This window comes from Aplidium turbinatum, chromosome 18 (assembly GCF_918807975.1).
Source record: "Aplidium turbinatum chromosome 18, kaAplTurb1.1, whole genome shotgun sequence".
In the NCBI taxonomy this organism is placed as follows: domain Eukaryota; kingdom Metazoa; phylum Chordata; class Ascidiacea; order Aplousobranchia; family Polyclinidae; genus Aplidium; species Aplidium turbinatum.
In genome coordinates, this window is record NC_137489.1 from 4,230,375 (window position 1) to 4,255,203 (window position 24,829).

Sequence of the window (24,829 nt, forward strand, 5' to 3'; positions counted from 1 at the left end):
GATAGAACAAATCGTAAAAGTAACCACAAACTATACTTGAAGTTTTTTGGGGCTAAACCATTCCACATCTATGCAAGTGCAGACAATTATTTAAAAAAAAAATTAAATTACTCTTTACAATAGGTACATGGATACAAAAGAAATGCTGCAGTATATGATGATCGCAATAGTTCATTTACTGAAGACGCGGGTTCGAATCCATTGTCAAGCAGTTGCCACTCATTCGATAGAAAGTTGTTTTTCTGCAAAAGTCATTAAAAGGAGCTGACCCGCCCTAAGGTTTTCTGCATATAATGAGAACGTTTGCACGATGCTGGAAAACCTTAGTTCGACGCCGCTGTAAAGCACGCGACTAATGTCACGGAAAGATACCTAATAAAATGATTAGCCTAATAGGAGGAGCTGACTTGGTGACTTTTGGTGACTTTTGGTGACTTTTGGTGACTTTTGGTGACTTTTGACTTGCTTCCTTTGGTGTGTTGTGTTACATGTAATTGTAGTATTACTGTGTGTTGTCACAAAAAGCACGAAATAAAGCAATGCTATTAATATTAGGCTATGTATTGTATTATTATCACCATATCACCCTATGTCAATTTTTTTGCTATTCCGAACGTGTTTCAAAGCATCATGATGACACGAAGAAAGAAAGCTGTCATGTGGCTCTGAGCAAATAGGATTAAGTATCCACACGTAAAAATTATCACTATCCAATGTAGCCTATTACCTTGCACGATTAACCGCATTGTAGGCTACGATTAGGCTAAATATCGCAATAATTGATATCAAGGTTTCGATGATTTAATTTATCCCATTAATTGAATACGACAATTATAAATAAATGACGTCGGTTCTTGCATAACGTGAAAAAACAACCACATGTGTGACTTTTTCTTTGCTGGCCATATCCCTTTGCTTTTGCTATTTCATTATTCTGGCATCATGACAAGAAACAAGAAACAAATCAGAATGAAAATGAATAAAACTTTCTTTCCACTTCAAACCGAGAGAGGGTACTCCAACACTCGTTCCTGAGATGTGGTGCATGCTAAGGTGATATTTGAAATCATGCCGAGATTCAATTGGCAATGTGTTTTTCCAATCCTATCAGTTACTGCTGTATGAGTCACAGATTAGAATTGCTCTAGCGCGCATTTGAAGTATTCAATGCGTTTATGTATAATGCCATGTTTCTACCAGACAAGAAAAATGTTATTTGTTCTAGCTAAAAAAAAACAACAGTACGTTGCACTGACTGAACGAAACGTTAGAAAGGAAGCAGATGATTGTCGCTTTAATAACCAAAGGTAGCCTAGAGCCTATAATTAGGGGGGATACTTTTGATTTCAACTTTGGTCTTGATTTTAGGATACAACAGTAGGCTATAACCTAAGCCCTCCGGAATGTTTTTAAAACACTCACAACCAGTAGCGTAGCTAGGAATTTTGAAAGGGGGAGGGGGGTTTGACGACCCATCGGCGGGGGTCTGGGGGGCCTCCCCCAGAAAAATTTGAAAAATTACTTTGAATTTAGTGTATTCTGAGAGCATTTTCAACAAAAATGTGGGTATGAATATTCCTGTAAAATGGTGCTGTCCGGTGGCATAGCAAAAGGATAAGATCATATTTTCTTCGGCATTTTTCAGAAATAAAGCTAAGTCTTTTGGGGGTTGTAACCCCCAAAACCCCCCCTTGGCTACGCCACTGCTCACAACAAACGTTGGATTTTTTATAGAAATATTTACCTGTCAGTTTTTTTTTTTTAAACTACCGTCATTTGATCATGCTGTATGTTGTAACATAAAATTATTTTTTAGACACTGTGAAAAGTTTAATAAAAAAGTCCTATGTAGGTCATGCTCAGCAGTAGGCCTGATGTATGTAAATCAGTGATATTTGCAACTATTGCTAGAAAAAATGGCAGTCGCCTACTAGTGATATGGATATCTGGTCAAGGTAGTCACTATCAATAGCTGTCTGGATTATAGAAATAGGGTCAAGCTAGCTGGTCTTCGACAGGTCTATCAAATGCGTGGAGCCAAAGTTCTCCATAGTTGGCTTGTGGGTCAAAAACAATCAAGGAAATACGGTAGGTTTTAAGAAAAACAGTTTAATCATGAGTGTTACCTGGAGTGCATTGTGAGGGAATTTAAGGAAAGACCTTCTGAAAGTTCACTTCACAGTATTGGAGCATTGTCTATAATGTGTATTTGGTAGAGCTTTCTCTACAACAACCTCTCGTCGATCACCATCCATTAAGCCTATAACAACTTTACACGAAATATTGCAGTTGAAGCATCTTGAGCAGCAATTGTCAGCCTGAGGTTTTCAATTGGTTGTTACAGCAGAGGCAAGTTGGTCTCCTTGATTGAAATGAAATATTGAAATGAAATCAGGAGATAAAATAGATAGCAAGATGAAAAGGGGTTGGGCTGAGAATCTCAGAATGAGGGTTTAAACCGAAAACGCAAAGTATTTTTTTTGCAAAAAGAAGCCAAAGACGTTTTATCAGTTAAATCAGTTATCATTACAAAACAAGCTAAATGCGACTTTCTTTTTTGAAGAATAGTTTTGGAGATAGGTTTTAGTCAATTCACGGCGGCTTTATTATAACTAGTTTCACACAAACTGTTGGTATTTATGTCACGCTTTTGCGCATGTGCGTAGTCATGAGCACAAACGAAAATGACTACTTTGCCGTGTTTTACGAAAAATCCAAGAACAAAAAAATTGCTTGAGGTTGTCTTTCCACATTTCTACAGTGTTTTAGTACAGTAGCAAACAATATTTGAACTTTAAATGGAATAAACAGAACTTGGCGCCCATACAGTACAAGACAATTTTAGGAGAAAAGTAATTTTCAGGGTGGGGGGTTTTTGGATGAAAATTTCAATTTTTTTTCAAGGCTCTTAGAATATACTGTTGTATCCTAAAATCCAGAGCTAAAGTTGAATTAAAAAAAGGCCGATTAACCTCCTCCGACAATAATAATTAACTAAAGAAAGTGTATAAAGTTTACATTTTAAGTAAAATTCTCCATTTAGATCTTCTTCATAATAAGCTACAATAAATAAATAAAATCAGGCAGTTTCGCAAACTTGTATAATTGATTGATAAAGTTTTATAAAGAAATAGATGCTGATATCTATCACTGTTTGTTCTCGTCTCACAATAACATCGAGGAACCAGAACAGAGGTTGAGGGCATCGGCATCTGTTTCTTTAGTTGACCTTATTTGCTTTGAATTTAAAATAAGTTGAAATATCAACAATTATGTGGAACCATTCGCTCATTAATGTTTTGTTTATACTTTTGTTTTAAATTTATCCACTTTTGATTTGTGACGTAGAAATGATTCTTTTGCTTCCAAGTGTTGCCAACAGTTTTTGTCAAAAAAAAAATCAACTCCTTTTGAGCCAAAGTAATGAGGACTTATGTTTGTGTTTTGGATTTTCACTTTGGCTTTAAAGCCATAAATTAGTGCCTCAGGGGACTTGCAACAAATAAGTAAATGATAAACTATGTGATAAAAAAGAGTGCGTATTTTCCTATTGTGGTGTTCCCTCATATGCTGTCATTTTTTTGCCTGCGAGAATTTGCGAACAAGATTCTGATTGAACTGCGAGGGTATTGTGATGCGGAGAAAACGCGCCGTGAGGAAGTGTTGTAGCCGCATAAGTTAGCTAAGCAAAGACTGATTTGGTTTTTGTTGCGCAAAAAGATTTAGCTCATAAGAAGGGTTTTCAACTGTAAAATTAAAAATATATTAGGTCTTTTCTGAAAATAAATAAGTGCCGCAAAACATTATGAACAAGATATTTTCTATTTTTTAAAGGCCAAGTTTGACGTGGCGAATAAATAATAGAAAATGTTTTTTGAATAGTTTCTCAGTTTTGCTTTGGATTTCGTATTTTTTCCTGTGTGAAAAAGCATTTGGAAAATCACAAATAAACAAGTTTGCTGGGGAACAGGCAGGCAGCAAAGCAAATTAAAACCAAAAATTTTTTGGCAAATAATTTTCAGTTTCTCATATTTCGTTGTTTGATAAGTTCGTGACCGTAAAGTTGGATTCTTACTAAACGCGAATCGGAGATTACAATGCAAGAAAGGATGCTGTCATACTTAATCTGCATTTCGTGCTAGTTGATTTTTCAAGCTTTGTCCAGCAAAGCCAAAAACTTCTATGAAAGCTTCCCAGATTATAAGAAGTCAAAACAGTGCGCGGTTTTAAAGAAAGAGTTTATTAGCACCAATAGCAGAACTTAATTGATCATTAAATCCTTTTTTTATGGTATAGGCTACCGAAACTATCGCGGAACAGTATGAGTCATATTAGTAAACCATAAGCAAGAAACCTATATAAAGTGCAGATTATTATTTTGGAGGCAAATAAACAACTGCTATAGAGCAATGTGGCTAATTTTTCAAATATAAAGTTACATAGGCCTAGGTCAAGTTAAATTTGAAGAAAATAAAATAGCATTAACACTGGTAAAATTAACTAGTATTTTTTCTTGTTGCTCTGCAAATTATCTAGCCTGCAGATTCTTTAGATAAAAAATTTGGGGCGATTTAATAGCTGAAGACAAAGCTAATTTGACCAAGCCAAGTAGCGTTTTCAATGCATTGGACGGCGGTTCAAAATTTTCCGGAAGCAAAGAGAAATCTCGGAAAAGCAGTTTAAAAGTTTAAATAATTTCATCTCTTTAATAAAATGCTTTTGGTGTTTTTGCATAGAAAAGTGATTCGTAATCTCTAAAATCATAATGCAAAATAAAACAGCTAATTTTTCACTTTTTCTTGGCAGGTGTTATTGTTTTATAGAATCAAGAAGAACAGTGACTATGAAGTTAGTAGTTCTTTGCATTGTTTTGCTTCTTCCATTTTCTCACGGGTTCTCGTCTTCTTTAACACAAAGTAAGTGATCGTTTACAGTTTATTTTATAAATTAATTAAATCACTTTTTAAGAGAAGTATTCTTACTAATTTTTGTCGTATCTAGGTTAATGACCGGTTAGTAACGAGCAGTGGTGTAGTGCTGCCAGAGCTTGCAAGAGATCAGTATCACTACCTCTCTGTAGAAATTAACGAAAAAGACTTAGCAATACTGATAGGCAATTAGTGAAGTCTTTTGTTATTTTAAGAAAGTTAAAGTCAAACTGCCCGACAAAGCACCAGTTCTTGTAAAACTGCCAATATACCCATTGTGGAGAATTAGAATTTAGATGTGAACAGGAAGGTCTTTGGATCCATTTTCAAGCATGTTATTGAATGCCTTCAGGAAGTCCTTAACCGATGTCCTTTCAAAAAATAAAGAAATAAATGTATGTCGAGTATTGGGGGAAGTCCCTATCATTTGCATACCGACGCTTTCTAAGAATAGTTTATTGATTTCTGTCAAAGAAACGAAACTTTTCTTGTCATTAAATTGTGTGGGCTGTATGCAGTAAATATTCGCTTGACTTTTAATCGGAGTTCAATCATTTGTGTGGTATACCGATAAAATATTAGTGTTCTTTAAACCCTAGATTAAGTGTTTGCTGACAAAAAGATGTCCATCATATGTTAATGTTTTAAAATGCCTGCATTGCAGTTGTAAAATGTACAAAACCAATTTTAACCGACATGGTTATGTAATGATTTATTTGTAAATAAAATTATTTTCAAATACACAAAAAAAACAACTTTATGTTGATTGATAAAAATGGTACAATTTTACCCAATTTGTCCAACATTTCGAAGGTTAAATTTGGACTCTGTCTGCCGTAAACCAGGCTTCCTGCCAATTTAGATTAAAAGATTAATTTAAAGTTTTCAAAACGCACGATCTCTAAGACAAATCCAAGTAATGATAAAGCTTTGGTAGAGAGTTTGCTTTGTTGTAGCCTACCATAGACATACAAAACAAAGTAACTTCAAAGTGTTTAACGTGTTATTACACAAAGAAACATAACTTAATTAAAAATAAATTCAAACGTTTTCGACACGTACTTGTGTCCTCATCAGAAATTAGTTTACTGTGCATTTGCTATACAAAAAATAATGAGAATTCAAGCAGCTTAAATGGAGTCACCATTATCAAAGTCACCTTTACAGCCTGTTTTACCCTTTGCGGAGGTCGTCAGCAGGTGATTATTCAAATAGAATTAGAATTCAATGGGTGGAGTAATTCCCAGGCAACATCACTTCAACAATCAGAAGTTCCACTTTGTCAATCTCAGTGACCGGCTCTGAGTCAAACGCCTCTACAAATATACGAAACTACCAGGATTAAGCTCTCAAATAAGCTTCCCCAGTCCGAGGATAAAGATCAAATCAATCACATAATTGTTTACACAAGAGTTTTAATTTGATGCACAAACATGTGAACGTGTCATTCGTATTTCAGTGTGACGTCACACAACCTCCACTAGATTCTGCAATCTGCACAGAACTAGAAAAATTATGCTACTAGTCAAAGTTCCAACTGGAATATGTCAATGAATGGCCGATGAACTGTCTGGCCGTTACTTCTGACTGAAGTGTTTAACCTTAGTCCTCGATGACATCTGGATTTGGTTTATCTGTACATAGCCTACTATATTAAACCATCTCATCATGTCATTAAGTTTGGAGGATTAGTTGTCAGTTGTACTTTAGTTCAAAAGGTGATTTGTAAATAAACATCCAAAACATTTCGCAGAATTGCAAACCATTATTTTTTTCAAACTGCTTTGCTCGAATGCAAAGATAAACATAAAAAAATAATCGTTGTTTGCTTTTGGACTTTCACGGGTTGATAGTGTTATAAAAAAGCAGCTTTTTTTAGTAATGAATATTTGAGAATACCCCGCAAAGTTACAAATGCACAACCCACTGGCGGGCGTTCCCAAGAAACGATTTCTGTTTGAAACCGCGAGGTGTAGTTTTATCGTATTTATCAGAGCGACTGAAGGTTTAGAATAATTTGAAGGAAAAGCAAGAAAGGAAATCTTTATGTCCTTTTTGAGGGGTGTCGAACTACCACCCGTGCAAGAGCCGTACCAGAGCTCCCATCACTCGGCTATGCAGCAAACAGCGCTTGGCTAAATCTTAGCAAAGCTTGAAATAAATACTGCAGTGCTCACTGAGGTGATGGTGCTTTAAGAAAGTCACAATTAATTGTGGCTTTCTATCAATGCAAAATATGAGCACTTAATATGACAAAACCAAAAAAATTAAATCTTTGATTTATACTATGTTGTTATATACTATTTTTTATTTCTAAAAAATTCTTCTCTATAAATCGATTTTTGGATTCAGCTAAGATCATAGACCGCTGAAAGGGTGTCATAAATCAAACTGCAGACCAATTATTGTAATTGCATTGCCGGAGTGCTCGTGGAAAGGGTCAGCAGAATCAAACAATTATTTAATCAAAGCCAACATGATTTGGCAATTACTCTGAGAATAACTCATCTGTCATGGCTGCAAAACTTCCGTTCTAACATAAAGTTTCAGTCGCTGCATTTGCATCAGCAAATCAGTTTTTGTATATTACTTCAACGTCTGCAGTTTTTGAATCTGCAGATGTTGAACCAATGTAAAAAAGAAATAACTTACTGGCTGAGATATTTTAAGCTAGTTATTTCATCGACTATAATTATTGGTCCCCTTTTTACAATGACAAGAACAATGTTATCATTGCATTGCTTTAAAAAAAAAAATTGTAGTATAGTTCAGGTAGACAAGGGACCGAACACTAGGTTAAAATCTTTCTTCGCCATGCTATTTTATTAATGTTGACAATTCTCTGTAACAGCATTGTCTGTAAACTGCGTTATTGTACAGAAATTATTAATGTATTGTTTTTTTGCTTGTTTGGTAGTAAATATGGACCTATTGGTCTGATGCAAATAATAATAACAATAATTATAACTAAATAATAATAATGTATATTTCCGGTTTATGCAAACATAAAAACAAAAGTTTTTTTTAGGACTGTTAAACCTCCTTGGCGATTTGGAGAAGATTATAAACAAACATGCCAACGAGACACCATTTAATGACGATGCTGCCGCTCAAACAAATGCACCAACAGCAACTTCAGCAGCGACAACAACATCAGCGGTAACAGCAGATGAAATCGAGGTCAAAACAAATTGCTGAAAACTAGATCTGTTCGTTAGTTTTTAATGCCCACAACGCATTGTAACCGATGAGTGCAGTATTTTATAACATCAGCAATTTTACTACATTGTTACTAGTGTTATGGCGGGCACGCATCATGTCATGATAAAGAAAAGCGGTATAGGAATAATAGGTTTTTTAAGCAAATCTACTTCGAGCTACTTGTCAAAACCAAATCGATTAAAGCAAAATATCCATCTTTTACAGGGGATTCCAGTTGAAGAATATTGCAAAAATTTTTGCCAGAGGAGTAGTGATGAAAAAAATTACAAGCGCACGTGCAAGCAAACTAAACAATACGGTGAGTTTTTTTGCGTCGTCAACTTATTTGGTCTTCCGGTTAGCAACCCTGGTCATTATAGGTTGTTCTGGGCTTTGTTTACAGTTCAGAATAAGACCAGTTATTTCTCCAGAAAATAATTTTTTCTGGAAAAAGCAAAAAGTAATTTTGCCATGAAAAAAAATCAGAATTTTTGCGAGTTCAGCATCTTGTTAGATTTAAAATTGAAACCTTCAAGTTAGTTATGAGTTTAAAAAGGTTCTAGGCTTATTTTGATAATTCCATGATTAAAGTTTCATGCATTGTTATAACTCAAATCGACTTTAGCGAAAACGTTGTATGCTACACTGAAATTACAGTATAGGCCACATTCTTGGCAAAACAAGCAAGATTAAAAAATACCAATTGTTTTGTGACCATATATAATCTACATTGACTTTTTGTTCCAGGACGATGTCTGTTTTGCCGGAACGCTTATGGATGCCGGGCACGCACATCCGCGGTATTGTAGCTCGTTGGAACCAAACGTGATCTTTTTATTAGCCGAACAACACCTCTTTATACCAACCAATCACAGTCGACGTTCCTTGCCGAACAAGTCGATACAGTGTTGCTAACAATTAAACCAGCATGATCATCAGACATTTTGATTCGTTAAGCTGAAAAGTTTTCTTGGCAAAAGAATCAAAAATTGAACCAAAAAAGAATGTTAATTTTCCGACAACTAACGTCTGTAATATTTAATCGAGGAATGAATTGTTTTTTTCTTCCAACAACTGTAAGTTTTTTTTGTTGGACCCAAAGCTCACAGTTGCTGAAAACGATTTAATCATTAGGTAATCGATTAGGTAATTAAAAAAAAATTAGTTGCTTGTGCGAATAAATGTCCTTTTTTGGTTCTTGTTTGAAGCATTCAATTCTACTTGGCCCATTCACAGTTACATTGATTTTGTTTCGAAGTATTGCCAAAACGATACAGTAATTTGTAATTTTCGGCAAAAACTTAAAACTTTTATTCTTCGGTCTGTGTTGTTCTTGAGAGTGTCTGATTTTGACTCAGCAAAGATAAAACAATCAAAACTGCTGACTCAGATTAGTCACTGCTTCCTTGCATTGTGTATCAAGGTGCTTTGTAACCAGTTTAAAATCGTATGCATAAAATCGATGTAAAATCACATAGTTTGTTGAAAAAGTATATATCGCAGTGTCTTCAGTATTAAAAACGTAAGATGTTAAAATTATTATGAAATAATTGTATAGATAGATTCAGTGGCGTACGCAGGGTGACAATGATTCCCCTTACAAAATCCTGCGTATTCTATAGAGTAGATGAACTCTTGTTAGTTATTATGCTGTTTGTAGTTTATTGTAAAAAGGTGTAATGTGATATTGAAGTTTAATATGTGAATAAACATTAATTGTCAAAACAAAGACTACTATCTCATGTTTGTATAGGTCCTATCGTGATTTTAAACGCCAAAGTGACTAGATAACATTTGCTTGCCGAAAAGCTTTAAAGTATTTGAAGTTTTGCAATAACCCATATTTGTCTCAAACAATGTCAAATTAAATATTTTCTGCCCAGAAGGCTTATTTTAGCAGGTGGTCGAAATAAAACGGAAGCGCTGTCAGAGTTTCGAGAATCGTGACTTTTTAGAAAGAAACTTTTCTAAATCGGATTTCTTTCAGTATATTTCAACATTTTGCTTTAAAACAATTGGTCCAAAAATCAAGTTTAATGAAATGCCACCGGTTCCACCGAACTGAATATTGCGATTGGAAAGACAGTAAGAAGCTGCAAAAACAGAACCATAATGCAGCTAAGACTTTGATAAGAGATCTTATTCTAAAATACCTGCTGCAATGCCAGCTAGCAAATTTTTAGCTTTTTTTTTAATTTTGTTTGTAGAAAATTGAGTATGTACCCCATCGACCCCCACATCGGTTAAACAAGGAAATAAATTGAACTTATTAAGAGCGTGGATTTAATAAAGCAGAAAAAAACATGATGAAAAATAAAATTTTACTCCAAAAGTGGTTGATAAATATTTTTGCAACAAAATCGCTAGAAAGAAGTAAGAACAAGAACGAAAAGTTAAATATCACTGCGCTAGTGCATTTGATACCGAAAATTGGGGAAGCCTCGCCCAAGCGACATTGTCCAACGAGGAAAATTTGGTCTCGTGTATGTTGATACAGAAAGAAAAGGTTAGTTGAAAGGCTTTAGACCATAAAGACAATACTGTTAATTTGCATTTATTAACTTGTCTGGAACTTTTACAAACAGTGGCAACAGCAAATTAAAAAGAGGTGAAAATGAATTGCCGAGAACTAGATCCTTTTGTTGGCTATCAATTGCTAGCGTTTATTTTTGAACGATATTTATACGACAAAATCGATGTCTCTACATGATGGCAATTTCAGCATTAAGAAGTTAGAACACAAACAAATTTCGTGCTTAGTTTGTATTTGAAAATTTGCTTAATTTACATGACCAGCACAGCAGCCGATAACAGATAACTTAGTAGATAACAAGCTTTTGTACACAATCATTGAATGCTGAGAAGCGGCCAAAGAGACGTTCCCTGACCGCAGAAAATATTTCCAGGTAGCAGGATCAGCCGGTATAACAATACTTGTTTTGTTTTTCTTGATTCCGTTAAGCTAGCTTATGCAATGCATACAAATAGAAATTCAGCACAAATAGTCTAAAATGTGGAGTCTAAGTTTGTGTGGCCACGTTTCACATAAAATCATGGTTGAAAAAAATTTTTAAAATTTATTTTCGATATTTCAGCTTTTTGCTGTAAAGGCTTATTACGGTGATACTGACTGACTACACAAGACACAGCAAACTTTATTTCGTTGTTTTAAAAACTTTCATTAATGGAATCGTCTAAGCATTCATTTAGATGTCGGTTCCAACATGGGAGATAATATGTTGTGAAGAAATATGATCAAAATGATGAGTAAAGAAAAAGAAAGTGCAAGCAAAGTAAAAAGATTGTTGAAACTTATTAAGCAGTTCACATAACACCCATGAATATTTATGATGAGAAAAGTCTTTGTAGTCTTAAATCCTAAAAGTTTTGCAAACTTGTAGAGGTTAAGAACCTTTGACACAGCCCGGGTTTCCAATGTAGATTGTGGAAGTTTTACCTTTCAGGTTACATAACTTTTCTGAAAGTTACCTTTGGTATTTTCAACTGAATTGAATCATCCCTTTTCTTCTCACTTCTTATTTCCCAGAGTGAGATATTCAAAGGTTGAGAGATTAAGCTGTTTTATTGATGTTAAAAGGAAGTATGTATCAACTCTTATCATTAATTCTACATGGCCAAAGACTCGTTACTATTGATATAGGCTACAACAGTACAACGTGTTCAAAAATCTAAAGAATACGTTAATATGTAACGAGTAATCCAAACAAATCTATTTTGTGAGAACAAGGGGTACAATAAGCAGTGGATTTAATAACCAAAATCAATACAAAAGAGTAGGCCTACAGGGTGCAGTAGTCTATATACAACACAGACGGATATACAAAAAAATCTATTAACAATGCAAATTGTATTTCATCATGGAAGAACGGAATATTTCTGGAGTAGTAGGCTAAAACGGATTATTTCATAAACTATTATGCAGAGTTAACCAAACCATTTTGTCAATCAAACAATATAAAAATGTAATGGATTTTTGAAACACTTCTGCAATTCTGAAAGCCAACTTAACTTTCAAAGACTTGCAGCAAAGCAAGTCACAATGTATAAGCTCAAATCAAGATTGATGTATTTTTCACTGTGATCGAAACTGATATCTTCAATTTGTGCTCACTAGCACACTCGTGCGGGGGCCTTTTAAGTTTTTGATATATATTTTAGACGTTCCAAGTTGGTATTATTGAAGCAATCGGCATAACTTAATTAGCATCCAAAGCAGTTAAAAAAAGTAACCTAAGCATTAAGCAATGGCAATAAAAGTATGAGAAACGTCTCTTTAAAAATTTTACTTTCAGGGCAGAATAGCAGAACTTTGGGGTTCTAAAGTGATGATGCATGGACTCATTTTCTCCTGCATTGCTTGTTTAACTTTCGAGCCAAGCACTTTATTGATCAAAGAAATTGTCGTTTGTTAAATGTATCAGCAGCGTTTTTAAGAGGGTAATTTGGATACTGTCGATAGAGTATCGGGCCTTAAACAAGACACAAAAAATCTATTCAAAACATATGTATTTTTGTTCAAAATCTCTCCTGAAAAGAGTAGGGCCTTTAAAATAATTTTCGGCCCAAAAATACTTCTGAAACTTTTGTTAAAGTTTTTGTGTACCAAAGTTTTAAACTTCAATATAAACAAAGGAGGCATTCGCTCCTGCAACGAATTATAAACATAAAACAAACAACTAGATCCAATTTGCATGCAAAGATTTCATGCACGTGATCTGACATACAATTACACTTTTGATGTGTTTATACAAAACATTGCTTTTTTCAGCAAGCCATATTGAATAAGCATCGGAGATGAGATGGATGAAATGATAAGGTTTCCATTATACTTAGCCATCGGCACAAATGAGAGTAGAGTGGCCAGGCCAGTTCCTTTCTCCCGGCCGCATTTTCTTCAGCAACTACGCCGTTAAAACGCTGGATAGAAGTGAGCTATATTTTAAACAATCAGCTTAAACCGGGAGTCGAACCAGGATTACATGATTGGAAAGCGAGCGCTTTATTCGCTGCGTCATCCCATTGCTACCAAAGGGACAATAGGCTAAACTGCAATCCAGGGAAACTAAATTGTCCGCTTAGCAGTGCATCTTCTTAATAATTTACATCGTCTCAAAAACCTTTATCTTTTTGTAAACTTTTGAGGTGCTTTTCTAAAGGATAATCGCATTCCAGAAATCTTCAGATAAAAAAATTAATTGAACAGTTTATTTTGCGACGTAATCTCAAATTTTTCTAACTCGCTGCGTGAATTTACATTTAAATAAGAGTTGTGATTTTGAAAATAACTTTACATTGACCTGTAGGTTTTCAGCAATTATGTTATTACTTTGAGGATAAAATAAAGGACAACACTTTCAAGAACAAAAGGATTCTTACAAAAAGCACGTTTGCGTTTAATATGTTGTTTCTTTTTCTATCAAATTAACAACTTGACGATAAAAAAGAAGAAATTATCAAAAGTACAGCCTATTTTCCTTTTAAAGTGAACAATAATCGCCACTTAAACAAACTTAAACTTAACTTACTTTTTATGAAAAAGAAAGGGTAGTCTTGATCTTATGCAGGAAACCGCTGATAAAAATGGCAATAATTTCAAGCATAAATACCAATGTGTTGCGTTATATAAAACGTGACAGCAGTAATGCTTGTGGTGATTAAACTGAGATTAAAAAGTTAAAATGGAAAAAAAAATCAAAATAATCTTACCTAATTTTATCTCTGGGCCTGTAGGTGAGTTATATAGTTTGTAGCCAAAAACACAGGAATTATAATGTATAAAGTACAAACAACATCACATCTGCAAAAAAGCTTGTGAGTTAGTTTCCTAGAACAAAACATTTATTAAATGTCATGGATATACTTCGTGTATAAGGACTATGGTCTTCAAATTATAGTGTTTTGAGAAGACACCTGCGCGTTATAAAGTGAACTTGAATAGTGAAAAGTGTGGGTGTTTATCGGGATTATTATCGTTTCTGGCAGTAGTTGCAGCGTTCATCCGATTATCCCGAAAGTAAAAGCAGAAACACTGTGGCACTGAAATTCACGACATTAATGTCTGGCAATTTGCCAAACCACACGCAAGTGTTTCTGCATTGGCACAAGGTTATCAGCACATTGTTTTGATTTAAAATTTTACCTTAAGAAGATTTGTTTTAAAATACTTAAATCGTTCTGAACGATTTGTGGAAATCGTGACAATGATATGCCTCATCAAGTTTGCAGGATCTATTTTTGTCAGTTGACACGCTTTAGGCAAAAAGGTGTTTTCTAGGAAGTACGTTTAAGCTATATTGTTGCAGTCATTTGCTCAGGATCGCAAAGTTAAAGTTACGCCATTTTTTCCACTTGTTGACTATGTTGAGTCTTCACCGAAAACTCATCGACAAACGTAGCCTGTGACTCATCTTCTTGATCCAAACCTTTGTGCGACGAGGAGCATAACTTGAACTATCCATCAGAGCTGTATCAGTTACATAGTTTTCAGTTCAATTACATCGTCAAAAAGTGTGGTTACATTACAATTACATAGTTCTGGAATTTTCAAATTATAATTACAATTATTTTCCCATGTAATTAGTAACACGTTCTTATTACAAAAGTTAAATGTTTCAATATTTATGTTTATTGATGGTTTTTGCAGTTTGCTTTTATCAAAGACAAGTAGGATTGCATTTAATGAAGATTAGGTTCCAATGTAGAAGTCCTATTTAAACCGCAACTAACTCAACAAGCTCAACAAAGTAATGATATCATGCGTGTAACTTACCCTATGCAAGTGTAATTTGCGTCAATTTTTTTTTGAAATTACAATTACGCAACAACAAAAAGTTTCATTTACGATTATAATTACAATTACATAAAAATGTGTGATTAGTTACATTCAAGTACAATCGCAATTGATCCAACTCTGCTATAGGTGCAGCGCTATCAAAATGTTGTCATCATTATTATCATTGTCGTGACAATACCCGTTAAAATAACTGGGAAATAATAGAAAAACATCTAAATACAATCCACGCAAAGACTTATATTAATTCATTCTAAAAGGTTTTATCGCTTCATGACTCCAATGTTGGTTGTACCACCAACAATAGATCTTTTGAACCACAGATTAAGCTAACGACATAAGAATCAATTCGTATTGAGTTCTTCCATGGGTCAGTAACCGAGAATTTTAAACATCGGATTAAGCGGAATAAGCTACTAAATCCGCTAGTTTGCTAAATCGGTAAGTGATCCATCATCAGTGTATCCAACTCTTCTTGCATTTAATCTGCGCAGCACATGGTGAGTCCATGCATGACGTTCGAAAGGGCGTATGTTTGATACCCATCTAAAAGACGATATACTATAACAATAATAATCATGTGTTGTTTAGCGTCCATTGCGACAACACGCAGTACACTGCGATCATAGATGCAACATCACAGACAACAGGAAGCAGCGAAGTGACATATAGGCTACTGTAGTCGTTTCTAGCACTAGTTGCAACGTTCATCTCATGAAATTGAAAGTAAAAGCAGCAATAAACAGGATGGTTTATTGCTTCACTGACGTTTCGCACACCATGACATAATTGTCCTGATGAACACCCAAACTTTTCAGTATTCGGGACATATAGTCATCGAGAATAGCTGATTTCATTATTTTGGCATCCTGTGCTCTGGAGCGGTGTCGAACCTACGTCCTTTCAACGTCGCGCAGAGGTTCTCACCATTCAGTTGCGCAGCCGAAGTTGTGTGTTTGGTAAAGCGCGTTAGGTCTATGACGGAGATAAACGTGGACGCAGAGGTAACTTTTCTTGTCTTTCCGTCTCCTTAAATATTAGCCTTAATACGAAAAACCATAAAAATATAAAAATGATAAGAATATAAGAGAATTTTTAGCACAGAAAGTTTCGTTGGCCTGGAAGAAGTTTCACAATGAAACTTGCGAATCAAACAGCTATCAGCGTAATCGCAAAGTTTGAAATATATTAAAAAGATAATCGATTTTCGTATATTTTTGTTTTTTGCCAACAAAACAAAAATAAACTGAACTAAATTGATGTACTACAAGAAAGATACTATATATAGTGACAAGCGGCTTTCTGTCAAATTAACAAGAACTTCAACAGAGACTTGATGATTTATTGTTGCGGCATTTCGCATACAGAAACGTTGGTCTCGATGGAAAGCCACAGAACACGTAGGCTACATTCAAAAAAATGTATACGACGAATGAACTCACAGATTTTTTGTGAACTTCGACTGGAAAGCGAACATACAGATGCTGTCTGGTTGTTACAATTTTCAGAAGATTACAGTTTTTTTTGGACTGTTTTACACTGATTAGTGATATGTGTGAGGCGATGTCACAATTCGTTGTGTTACCTGGAGTAGGCAATGAAGATGAGGAAATTAGGTTTTTAGAAAATTACACCCGGACAGTTAGTAACAGACTTTCACGGCAAAAAAAACTTTGGGTTTTGTCATCTTTTCCTTTTGTTGGTGTGAAATTCGTGTATTTACCTTATCGTTTTCTATATGTTTGCGCCAGCAATGAAAAATAAATTGGATTGAATTTGAAAAAAATTATCAGGAAAAGACGTAAGTCACGGCGGATCTTTACGCAACCACAATGTAAACAAACGTCAATCGTATTTGCAAGAGTTTCATTTTTCACAAAACTTAACTTTAATTTACACACAGTTCTGACTATTGTCTCAGGAGCATAGGTGTCACTTCGGCATAAAGTTGTGTCAGCACTCAATCGTATGAGACGCTGAATCAATCTTAAAAACGGGTTTTGCTTGCGAGAGTATGTGTAATATGTAATAATATGCCGTATGTTCATTGTTTATTCTTAAATGCTCGTGTTGTTGATTTTTCTTTTTTATATTGGTTGTAAGGTTCAGTCGTCCCGCATGGTTTCATCAACTGGCACACCTCCAGTTGCTTTAGGTATGTGGAGCCAACTGGTTCTTCCAACTAATTCATCTACTTTAAATTGTTAGGTTTGGTGGCCGTGCTTAATTTACTTTCGTGTACGTAACCGTTAAATTTGCATCGCATGCACGTTTTAAACTTTTGTAGTTTTGCCACCTTTTCCTTTTGTTGGTTTTGTTCCCGTTCACTATTTGTAACTTTATCATTGCTGTTGTTTTCCGACAAAGAAAAATAAATTGAATTGAATTGAATTGAATTGAGAGTGCCTGAACTGGACAGTGGACAGTTAGAAAGCATTGCTATCAAACCAATTCAATCGCGCCAATCGATTTTCTGTTGCAAATAAACCCAATAAATCAATTGTTTTATTTTCACTTTGCACAAAGAGTTGCGTTTTTAAACTCACTCAAACCTGCTGTCAATATTTCAAAAAGTTTGAGACTAAAATTCAAAACTTAATCAAAAGTCATTGGATAACCGTATCAACCTAAGCAAGGAAAATAATTCGCTTGCTCTTTTAATAAACATTTAAGAAAAAAATGGATTAAATAATTTCTTTACTCAATTTTTAAAAGCAATTTTCTTTCACGAACGGTGATCATCACCTAATTTTATTTATTATTTTAGCCGTATCCTGCATAGCCTACTCAAAATTCCAGCACTTCAAACAAATGGGAAACGACCGCAAAACATAAGTACCAAAAGAGATTTAATAAAAAATGTTTTCAAACAATGTCAACAAAATAAGTTGGTTTTAAAAATGTGTAAGGTCTTTGGCGATTATTCTTTTATTATTCACCTACCAGCAGTTCTATGCTGTGTGTGTTATTACAGTAGTTTACTATTATTATGCATGATATTGCTTTCAATACGCATGTGCAGGGGCGTTGACAGGGGGGTCTAGGTGGTACTTTTGGACCCGGGCCCGGAATATTTAAGGGGCCCGGATTTTAAAAATTCCCCGCGACTTCAAACATAATCAAGATCTTAATATAATCAGATCTGAAGGAATTGCCATCAGAGGTTAAAACTGCTATTTCAGCCGTCAGATGGTAAAGTACCGGGCCCCTTTCTGGGTACTGGGCCCACCATCTCAGGGGGCCTACTAGTAATAGACTTTTGCGTGTCAGTGACAACATGTTTTTAGCTGCTAAAGTTTACTGTGTGTACTTCCATTGAGAAGATAATTTAGGTCCGGTACCAATGAGATGCTGGGCCTGGGCCCTTATATCAAAATATCTCTAAAATCACCACATTATCTTGGTCGTTATTTTGTGATAGAATTTCAGGGGGCCCACAGGTAATAGACTTTTGCGTTTCAGTAACAATCTGTTTTTTAGTTGTTAAAGTTTACTGTGTGTAGCCTACTTGTTCATTGACAAGATGATTTAGGCCCGGTACCAATGAGATGCTGGGCCCTTATACCAAAACATCTCTAAAAACCACATTATCTTAAAAAGTTAAAATGTGACAACATTAGTAAAATTACCTGTATTTGAAATAAAACAGGTTGGTTGCAATTGAATACTTGAAATCAAGACAGGCCCAATTCCTACAAAGGTGTGTTTAAGATGAATGTGTTTTAATTATTTTGGTTGTTTATTTTTTCGTATTTTGTGGTAAAACTTTGGAATTGACAACTGTTGAACTGAAACCGCTTTATATTATACACTGGTAGTGGTAGGGTCACCATACTTTGTGTGCTACTGTTATAGGTTAAACCACGAAGTAGACAGCTCATTTTAAAATGATTGTCATAAATGGGCAAATTATATAAGACATTTGCATAACTTAATTGCAATGCCTTGTCTAAATTTTGCAAAAGCATAGATTGAAACCTTTCTTTAGCATAAGGTGAAAGCGTTCATGTTTTGTACGTAGGTTAGCTTCTCGTTAGCATAAACTTTAAGAGTCAGGTACAATTGATTTTGAAGTCTGCTAATAAGTAAACAAGACACATGAAATACTTTTTGTAATACTGGACTAGCTTAAAGTTTGGTTGGTCTATTGATATCCCATTTAACAATAAAATATTTTTTCTACATCTGCCGGTATAACTTGCAAGGTAAAAGTATTTTTTGAAGTGTCAGAAGCTGCATTAAGGCTGTTGCACTTTTAGCTTAACGTTTTGGTTTTACAGGGTGTTTTGTTTTCTTAAGCTTTACTTCAAAGTGAATGTTACTGGTTTACAACTGGTAATCTAGTTCTAGAATGGTGTAGGCTAACCTTGCTATGTACCAAGATTTCATTCAGCATTTCATAAAGAAGATGTCTTGTTTGAACTAGCGACATTCTTGCTTTGAACATTTCAGATAAACAAAACTCTCAAAGAGGAATTCTTTGAAATGGCTGAACATGGAGGTTTGTCAGAACCTAGCAAACTTTGCTTTGCCATTATTGCAATTGGAATACATTCGTTTACTATGATTAGCAATGGTGCAGACGTGCTGCAAAAGTTTTGCAGATGTTCCAAACAAGGGAATGTTTTTCTCCAAGCTCTTTGCATAGTTTTTTTTTTTTCAAAAGTTATGTTGAGCCAAATGTTAAACCTTGAATGTACCAGAAACCATGCTGCTTTATGTTTCATTTCTTTCATTCCAAGCAAAGATGAAGCTATAACTTGATAGACCTGTCCTGTGTTTACTATTAGTTATATTTCTGCTGTGTTCTGTACACTGTTGGGTTGATGATTGTTTATGAAGTTATAAAAGTTTAACTAGGTAGTAGTTAGCCGGTATTGTGCAATGTGCAGTAAGCATTATAACATTTCATTAAGCACCAGTAACCTATGAAGGCTTTCTGAGTACTGCAAAGTTGTCAGTGAGTGATGAAGCTGTTAGACCTTACCTAGAAACCTATTAACTAGTGTTACACTGTAAATATTGCTCCGTTTTGTTAAAGATCATAGTAATTTTCTTATGTATGCCGTGATTCCTGTGAAGTAGTTGCAACATGTGATGAAGTTATTAAACTTCATCTACATAAGTCAGCACTTATGCACCATTTCAATAACAACTGTTTTTAGCATGACCATGGTGTTTGCATATGAAAAAATAGTTACATGTAGAAAAGTTAATTCAACAGTTAGATTACAGCAACTGCTGCTCATAATAATTGTGCGTCTTAAATTCAGCAACCATAATGTTCCAAAAATAAAGCAATTAATAAAAAAAATGTTTTAGTGAAATATAGCATGATTAACAACAGGTTTCTAATAATAGTGTATCTTGTGTGAGTAGTTAATATACCATGTACGCCATTCTGTGCTGTTATAAATTAACACTGTTCTGTTGTGAATTGAAAGTATACACTTGAGTTTTCATGTTAGCATTTTGATTGGGTAGTGGGTACTTGTTAGCTTTTTGAAAGTATTGTATAGGTGAGTGGTTTAATCAATCAATCACTGGTTTATTTTTTTCACAAAATATCACATCAAATGCACTGGTACATTACATCAAAGTGAGATAGGAAAGAAGCGAAAGACCTTATGAGGTCACCAAGTCAGCCTCCACCTTGGCGATCCTATAAGGCAAAACATAATTACCACTTGGTGAAAGTGTTAAAATGTTGTTTGTTAAAGCATTTGTGAATTCACTTTTTTTTGCACTTCTAAACTGTTTTGCTATGTTATGGCTATACATTTAAAAATAATAGGTTAGTGAAACTTCAAATGCCAATTGTAATTTTTGGAAAAAATTGCTTCCAAATGTAGGTAACCAATTTAAAATTCTCATAATTTTGTCAATTCTTGTCCGATGTAAAAAATTGTATGAACTCAATGTGATAAGCATGTCAAATTTTGATACCAGCTTTTACTGTGTGATATAAGATCTGGGTTGAATGACCCATACGCTTCATGACCGTTGCCAGTATGTTTAGAAATCGTTAACACTTTTGGATTTCATTGCAAGCAAAGGTGTAGCTATGACTTGATAGACCTGTGTTTGCTCTTATTTACATTTGTATTGTTTTCTCAACTGGTGAGAAAGTCTAGTGAAGTGAACCACCTTTCCATATCAGTGCAGTTAACATACACACTATATTATCATAAGTCTGCTTGCCAATAAGGGGCTCAAAATTATTTTGGCCCCGGGGGCCCACAAAGGGGTTAACACAGCACTGCACTTCAGCTTTCTGGTGGTCAAATAGCCACTTCAGCCACCAAACAGTAAAATAAGAATTTAGTTTAGTCTAGTATAGTGATTTCCCTAACCATGAATATTACCCGAAACACGAATTTCAAAATAAACAGGTTAATATTTGTTTAAACTCAAACTGAAATGGCACAGGTAAGAAGATTGCTATCCCTGTTTCTGCACTAAAAATTGCACTGCACTAAAAACTGCACAAAACCGCTTTTCAGATTGCAGCAATCAGCAAATGTTTGATCGAGGCCCAAACACCTTTTCCAAGTCAAATTGAAAACTTTTTGACTGTCTGCACCACCTTTGCTGTAAATTCTCTTCTGGTGAGCCTAGAATACTCTAGCGCCATGTGACAAACAAAAGTGCAAAAAAGCAACAGCTAGATAGAGATAGTAAGTTTTGCGGTTCAAGAAATTTTAAGATTGTGCAAGATTTGTTAAATGACCATGCTTAAACGACATCAATAAAAGTTTGTACACAACCTTTATTTTCATAACATAGTCGATGAAGGCCGAAGGGGGCCCGAAAATAAATTGGTACCGGGCCCGAGAAATCCTGTCAACGGCCCTGCGCATGTGAATATCTCCCAAACAGGTTTTGGAAAAGAAGTGCGGCGCCTAAAAAGCTTAAAATAGAGCGCCTGTGGAAACTAATTTAATCTAATTTCTTGATGAAATGTTATTGTAGAACACAAACTATTGCAGAATATGTTTTGAAGAAATAAAGCGAGCAAACTGTGCCACTTTGTTATAAACGCAGTTTTGTATAGCCAGTTTGAAACAACCAAAGTTTAAAGGCTTAATATTTACTTAAATAATGTTTGCATTGCTTTTAGTGGCATAACCAGATTAATCGAGGTAAAATTGTCTTTTTATTTAATTAAATTAGCATTTCTGTAACCGCAAATATTAACAGTAAAGTTGCAAAAATATCACAAAAAGTTTAGTTTTTGTGGTATTTTACGTTACAAAAAGACTGCGCTTTTTACTGTATTACGCGATTACAAGGCTTTGTGGTGTCATGGAACATCTTTATGCCTGTGTGCACATGTGCTATTACACCCATGGAGGGTAGCATACAATTGTGCTTCCCTCTTGCAGTTTCAAAAATTGCCATACTTATAAAACCAAGACTGGACTTGTTATTGTCTTTTTTTTCGTTTGAAACGTGTGACCAGTGCGTCAAATGGCAATACGATCTCTGCTGGTACATTGCATTATAAAGTTTGAGTAGCATTGGCATGAACTACCTACCCATTCATACTAAAAAAGAAACATGTGATAATGTTTCTGCGAAGGCTGCTTGTTGTGACGTATTGCTGCAATCATCGAGGCTAGCACAAGACAAGGTTTTCAGTAGCCTTTGAGTTTTTGTCATGGAAGTTTCCAATGCAACAAACAAACTTATTTATTTATTCTTCTTTTTATTTTCACGTTATTAAGATTATTATTGTTGTTATTAATGTTAAATCTTTGCTTATTGAGAACAGGACAGCAGCACGATTTGCAATTCTTATATTACGGATTGCTTTATTATTTGCTTTGTTAATATTAACCTCTAAAGGAAAAAGTTTGTATTAACTTGGTATTTTCACAGTTGATACGACGGGATAAAGACATCAAAGAGTTCTTAGAAGAAGTGGATATGGCATTGTCTGAGTAACTTGAAGATAATTGAGGAAATGAGATCTGAGTGAAGAACTATTCCAGACAGCAAATCAGTGTTTTTTACATTGATGCAACGTCTGTAGACGTTAAATCAATGCAAAAAACGACTGATTTGCTGTCTGTGTAAATGGGTGTTTGAGTGAAGCCAAAAAATTTAAAGATCCTTTGCATTTTTTTTATTTCTTTCGCCTCCCGGAAGGCTCTGGTAATTTTAAAATAAACTCAAGCAATGTTAAGGTAAACTGAAAATGAAGCGTCTGTTTTTGAAATAAAGAATAAAGAAAATTTTGTAAATACGTCAACTAAAGCATTACAAATTAAAGTTAAACTTTTATTACTTATATTTTTCGTCGTGCAAGCCTAATGCTGGAAAAATTACTCGTTCCTTGTGTTAATGGAAATCAACTAAATTTCTAAACCAATTTTGTCCATAAAAATACTTTCGAAGGTCCAAGCAAGATTTTTTAAATTTCACAATTGATTTGACATCTTGATTCCGCGATGAATAAAATAGCCTAAAGCAACTTTTACAACTTTTAAAGGTTTGAGGTAATGTGTAAGTTGAGACATCACATATTTCTAGATGGCTCTGACCAACGTGATGAAACAACGAGGAGGAACGTTAGAATGATTGAAAGTAATTTTTAGCCATTCAAGGTGGTGTAGTTTAGTCTGACAAGATAGATTAAGAAATAAAAATTAGTATATTTGCGTTTGAAAGTAAACTTAAATGCATGCAATTCAACAGCTTATCAGAAAGTCTTTGTCCTTTTTCTAAGAAATATTTTTTAGGTTATATTTATTTTACTGTAGACAGGTCTATGTTTATTTATTAGGTTCAGAGCCGATAAAAGGAAAATTAGGGCCCTGTATCTATGACATGCCAGGGCCCCTAAAACAAGACAACGACAATAGAAGACTTTTGAAAAATTTTAAAGCGGAAAAATACCAGTAAAATCATGGAGTTTTCAAGATATTGAATTGTTATGTTATTTTCAAGATATTGAATTCAGGTGATAAAATGAAGTTCTGCTTTGCTAGCAAAGTGGAATGCAGATAACTAACAATACAAAAAAAAAACTACTTTTAATAACTTTGCATTTAGTTTTAAAATTCAAGTTTTAGCTTGGTTTGAAGTAGTGTCTGTAACAAAAAAAAGGAAACAATTAATTAGCTGTAAAATTTGCACTATTGTCGTTTATATCTCAAAAATGTATCTGATCATTTTCATTCAGTTGTTAAATTAAAAAAAAAGAAGTTATACGCTATGCACGCAACAACATTTTTGTGATTTATGCTTTTGTTGTGTAATTTACGGCATAGCTTTAGCTTGGCCGAATCATCATTAGTCGTCATCTCCGCCTGCAGCAGATTGCGCATCAACATGGGTTATTTGCTTCCAAGAGTGGCGATTTTGAGCCAACTCGCCCAGTGTCGCCAAGTTGGCCGAATATCGTGATGTAAACAAAGATCTTCCGCTATCAAGCGAGTGAGGATTCGAGTTGATGAGCTTTTGTATAATAAATTGAGCCAAGTGTTGCGGTGCAAACAAAATTCTGCGGTTATTGAATAAAGAAACCGTGTGCAAACCACACGTTACCAATACGAAACTATGATATACTTTCTTGATATTTCTTGAATGTAACTTACATTCATCTTTTTTCATTGAGGCGTTTATGATCAGATTCTTTGCACATGTTAAATTTTACGAGTCTTTTTATCTACGCAGCGTTTGCGCCTCGAGGGCCCATTCATGCGTCATTCTGTTATCTGGTGTCGAGGTGTTTCTGCTAGTTTTAATGGTTAAAAAAATTTTTGTTCAAATTCTTTAAATAGCTTTTATGTTTTTATTCTGCTGTTTGTTGTATTTCAGTCACTTAGCTAATTGAAAATACATCTTTGTGCACTTTTGTCAAGACATGGTGGTTTGGAAAAGT

General features: G+C 34.6%; 1 protein-coding gene across 2 annotated transcripts; it reads left to right on the forward strand.

Moving 5' to 3' along the window:
* Nucleotides 1-4,810: 4,810 nt before the first annotated feature.
* Nucleotides 4,811-9,797, forward strand: LOC145787984 (uncharacterized). 2 transcript variants are annotated; one of them, XM_082599823.1, is made up of 4 exons: nucleotides 4,811-4,916; nucleotides 7,957-8,108; nucleotides 8,355-8,448; nucleotides 8,877-9,797. In XM_082599823.1, exons 1-4 carry the CDS (start codon nucleotides 4,844-4,846, stop codon nucleotides 8,936-8,938), a joined length of 381 nt encoding a protein of 126 aa, XP_082455949.1. In that variant the 5' UTR covers nucleotides 4,811-4,843; the 3' UTR covers nucleotides 8,939-9,797. The 2 variants fall into 2 exon arrangements, with proteins under 2 accessions (XP_082455949.1, XP_082455950.1); XM_082599824.1 differs by having other exon boundaries at nucleotides 7,957-8,087.
* Nucleotides 9,798-24,829: the final 15,032 nt, after the last annotated feature.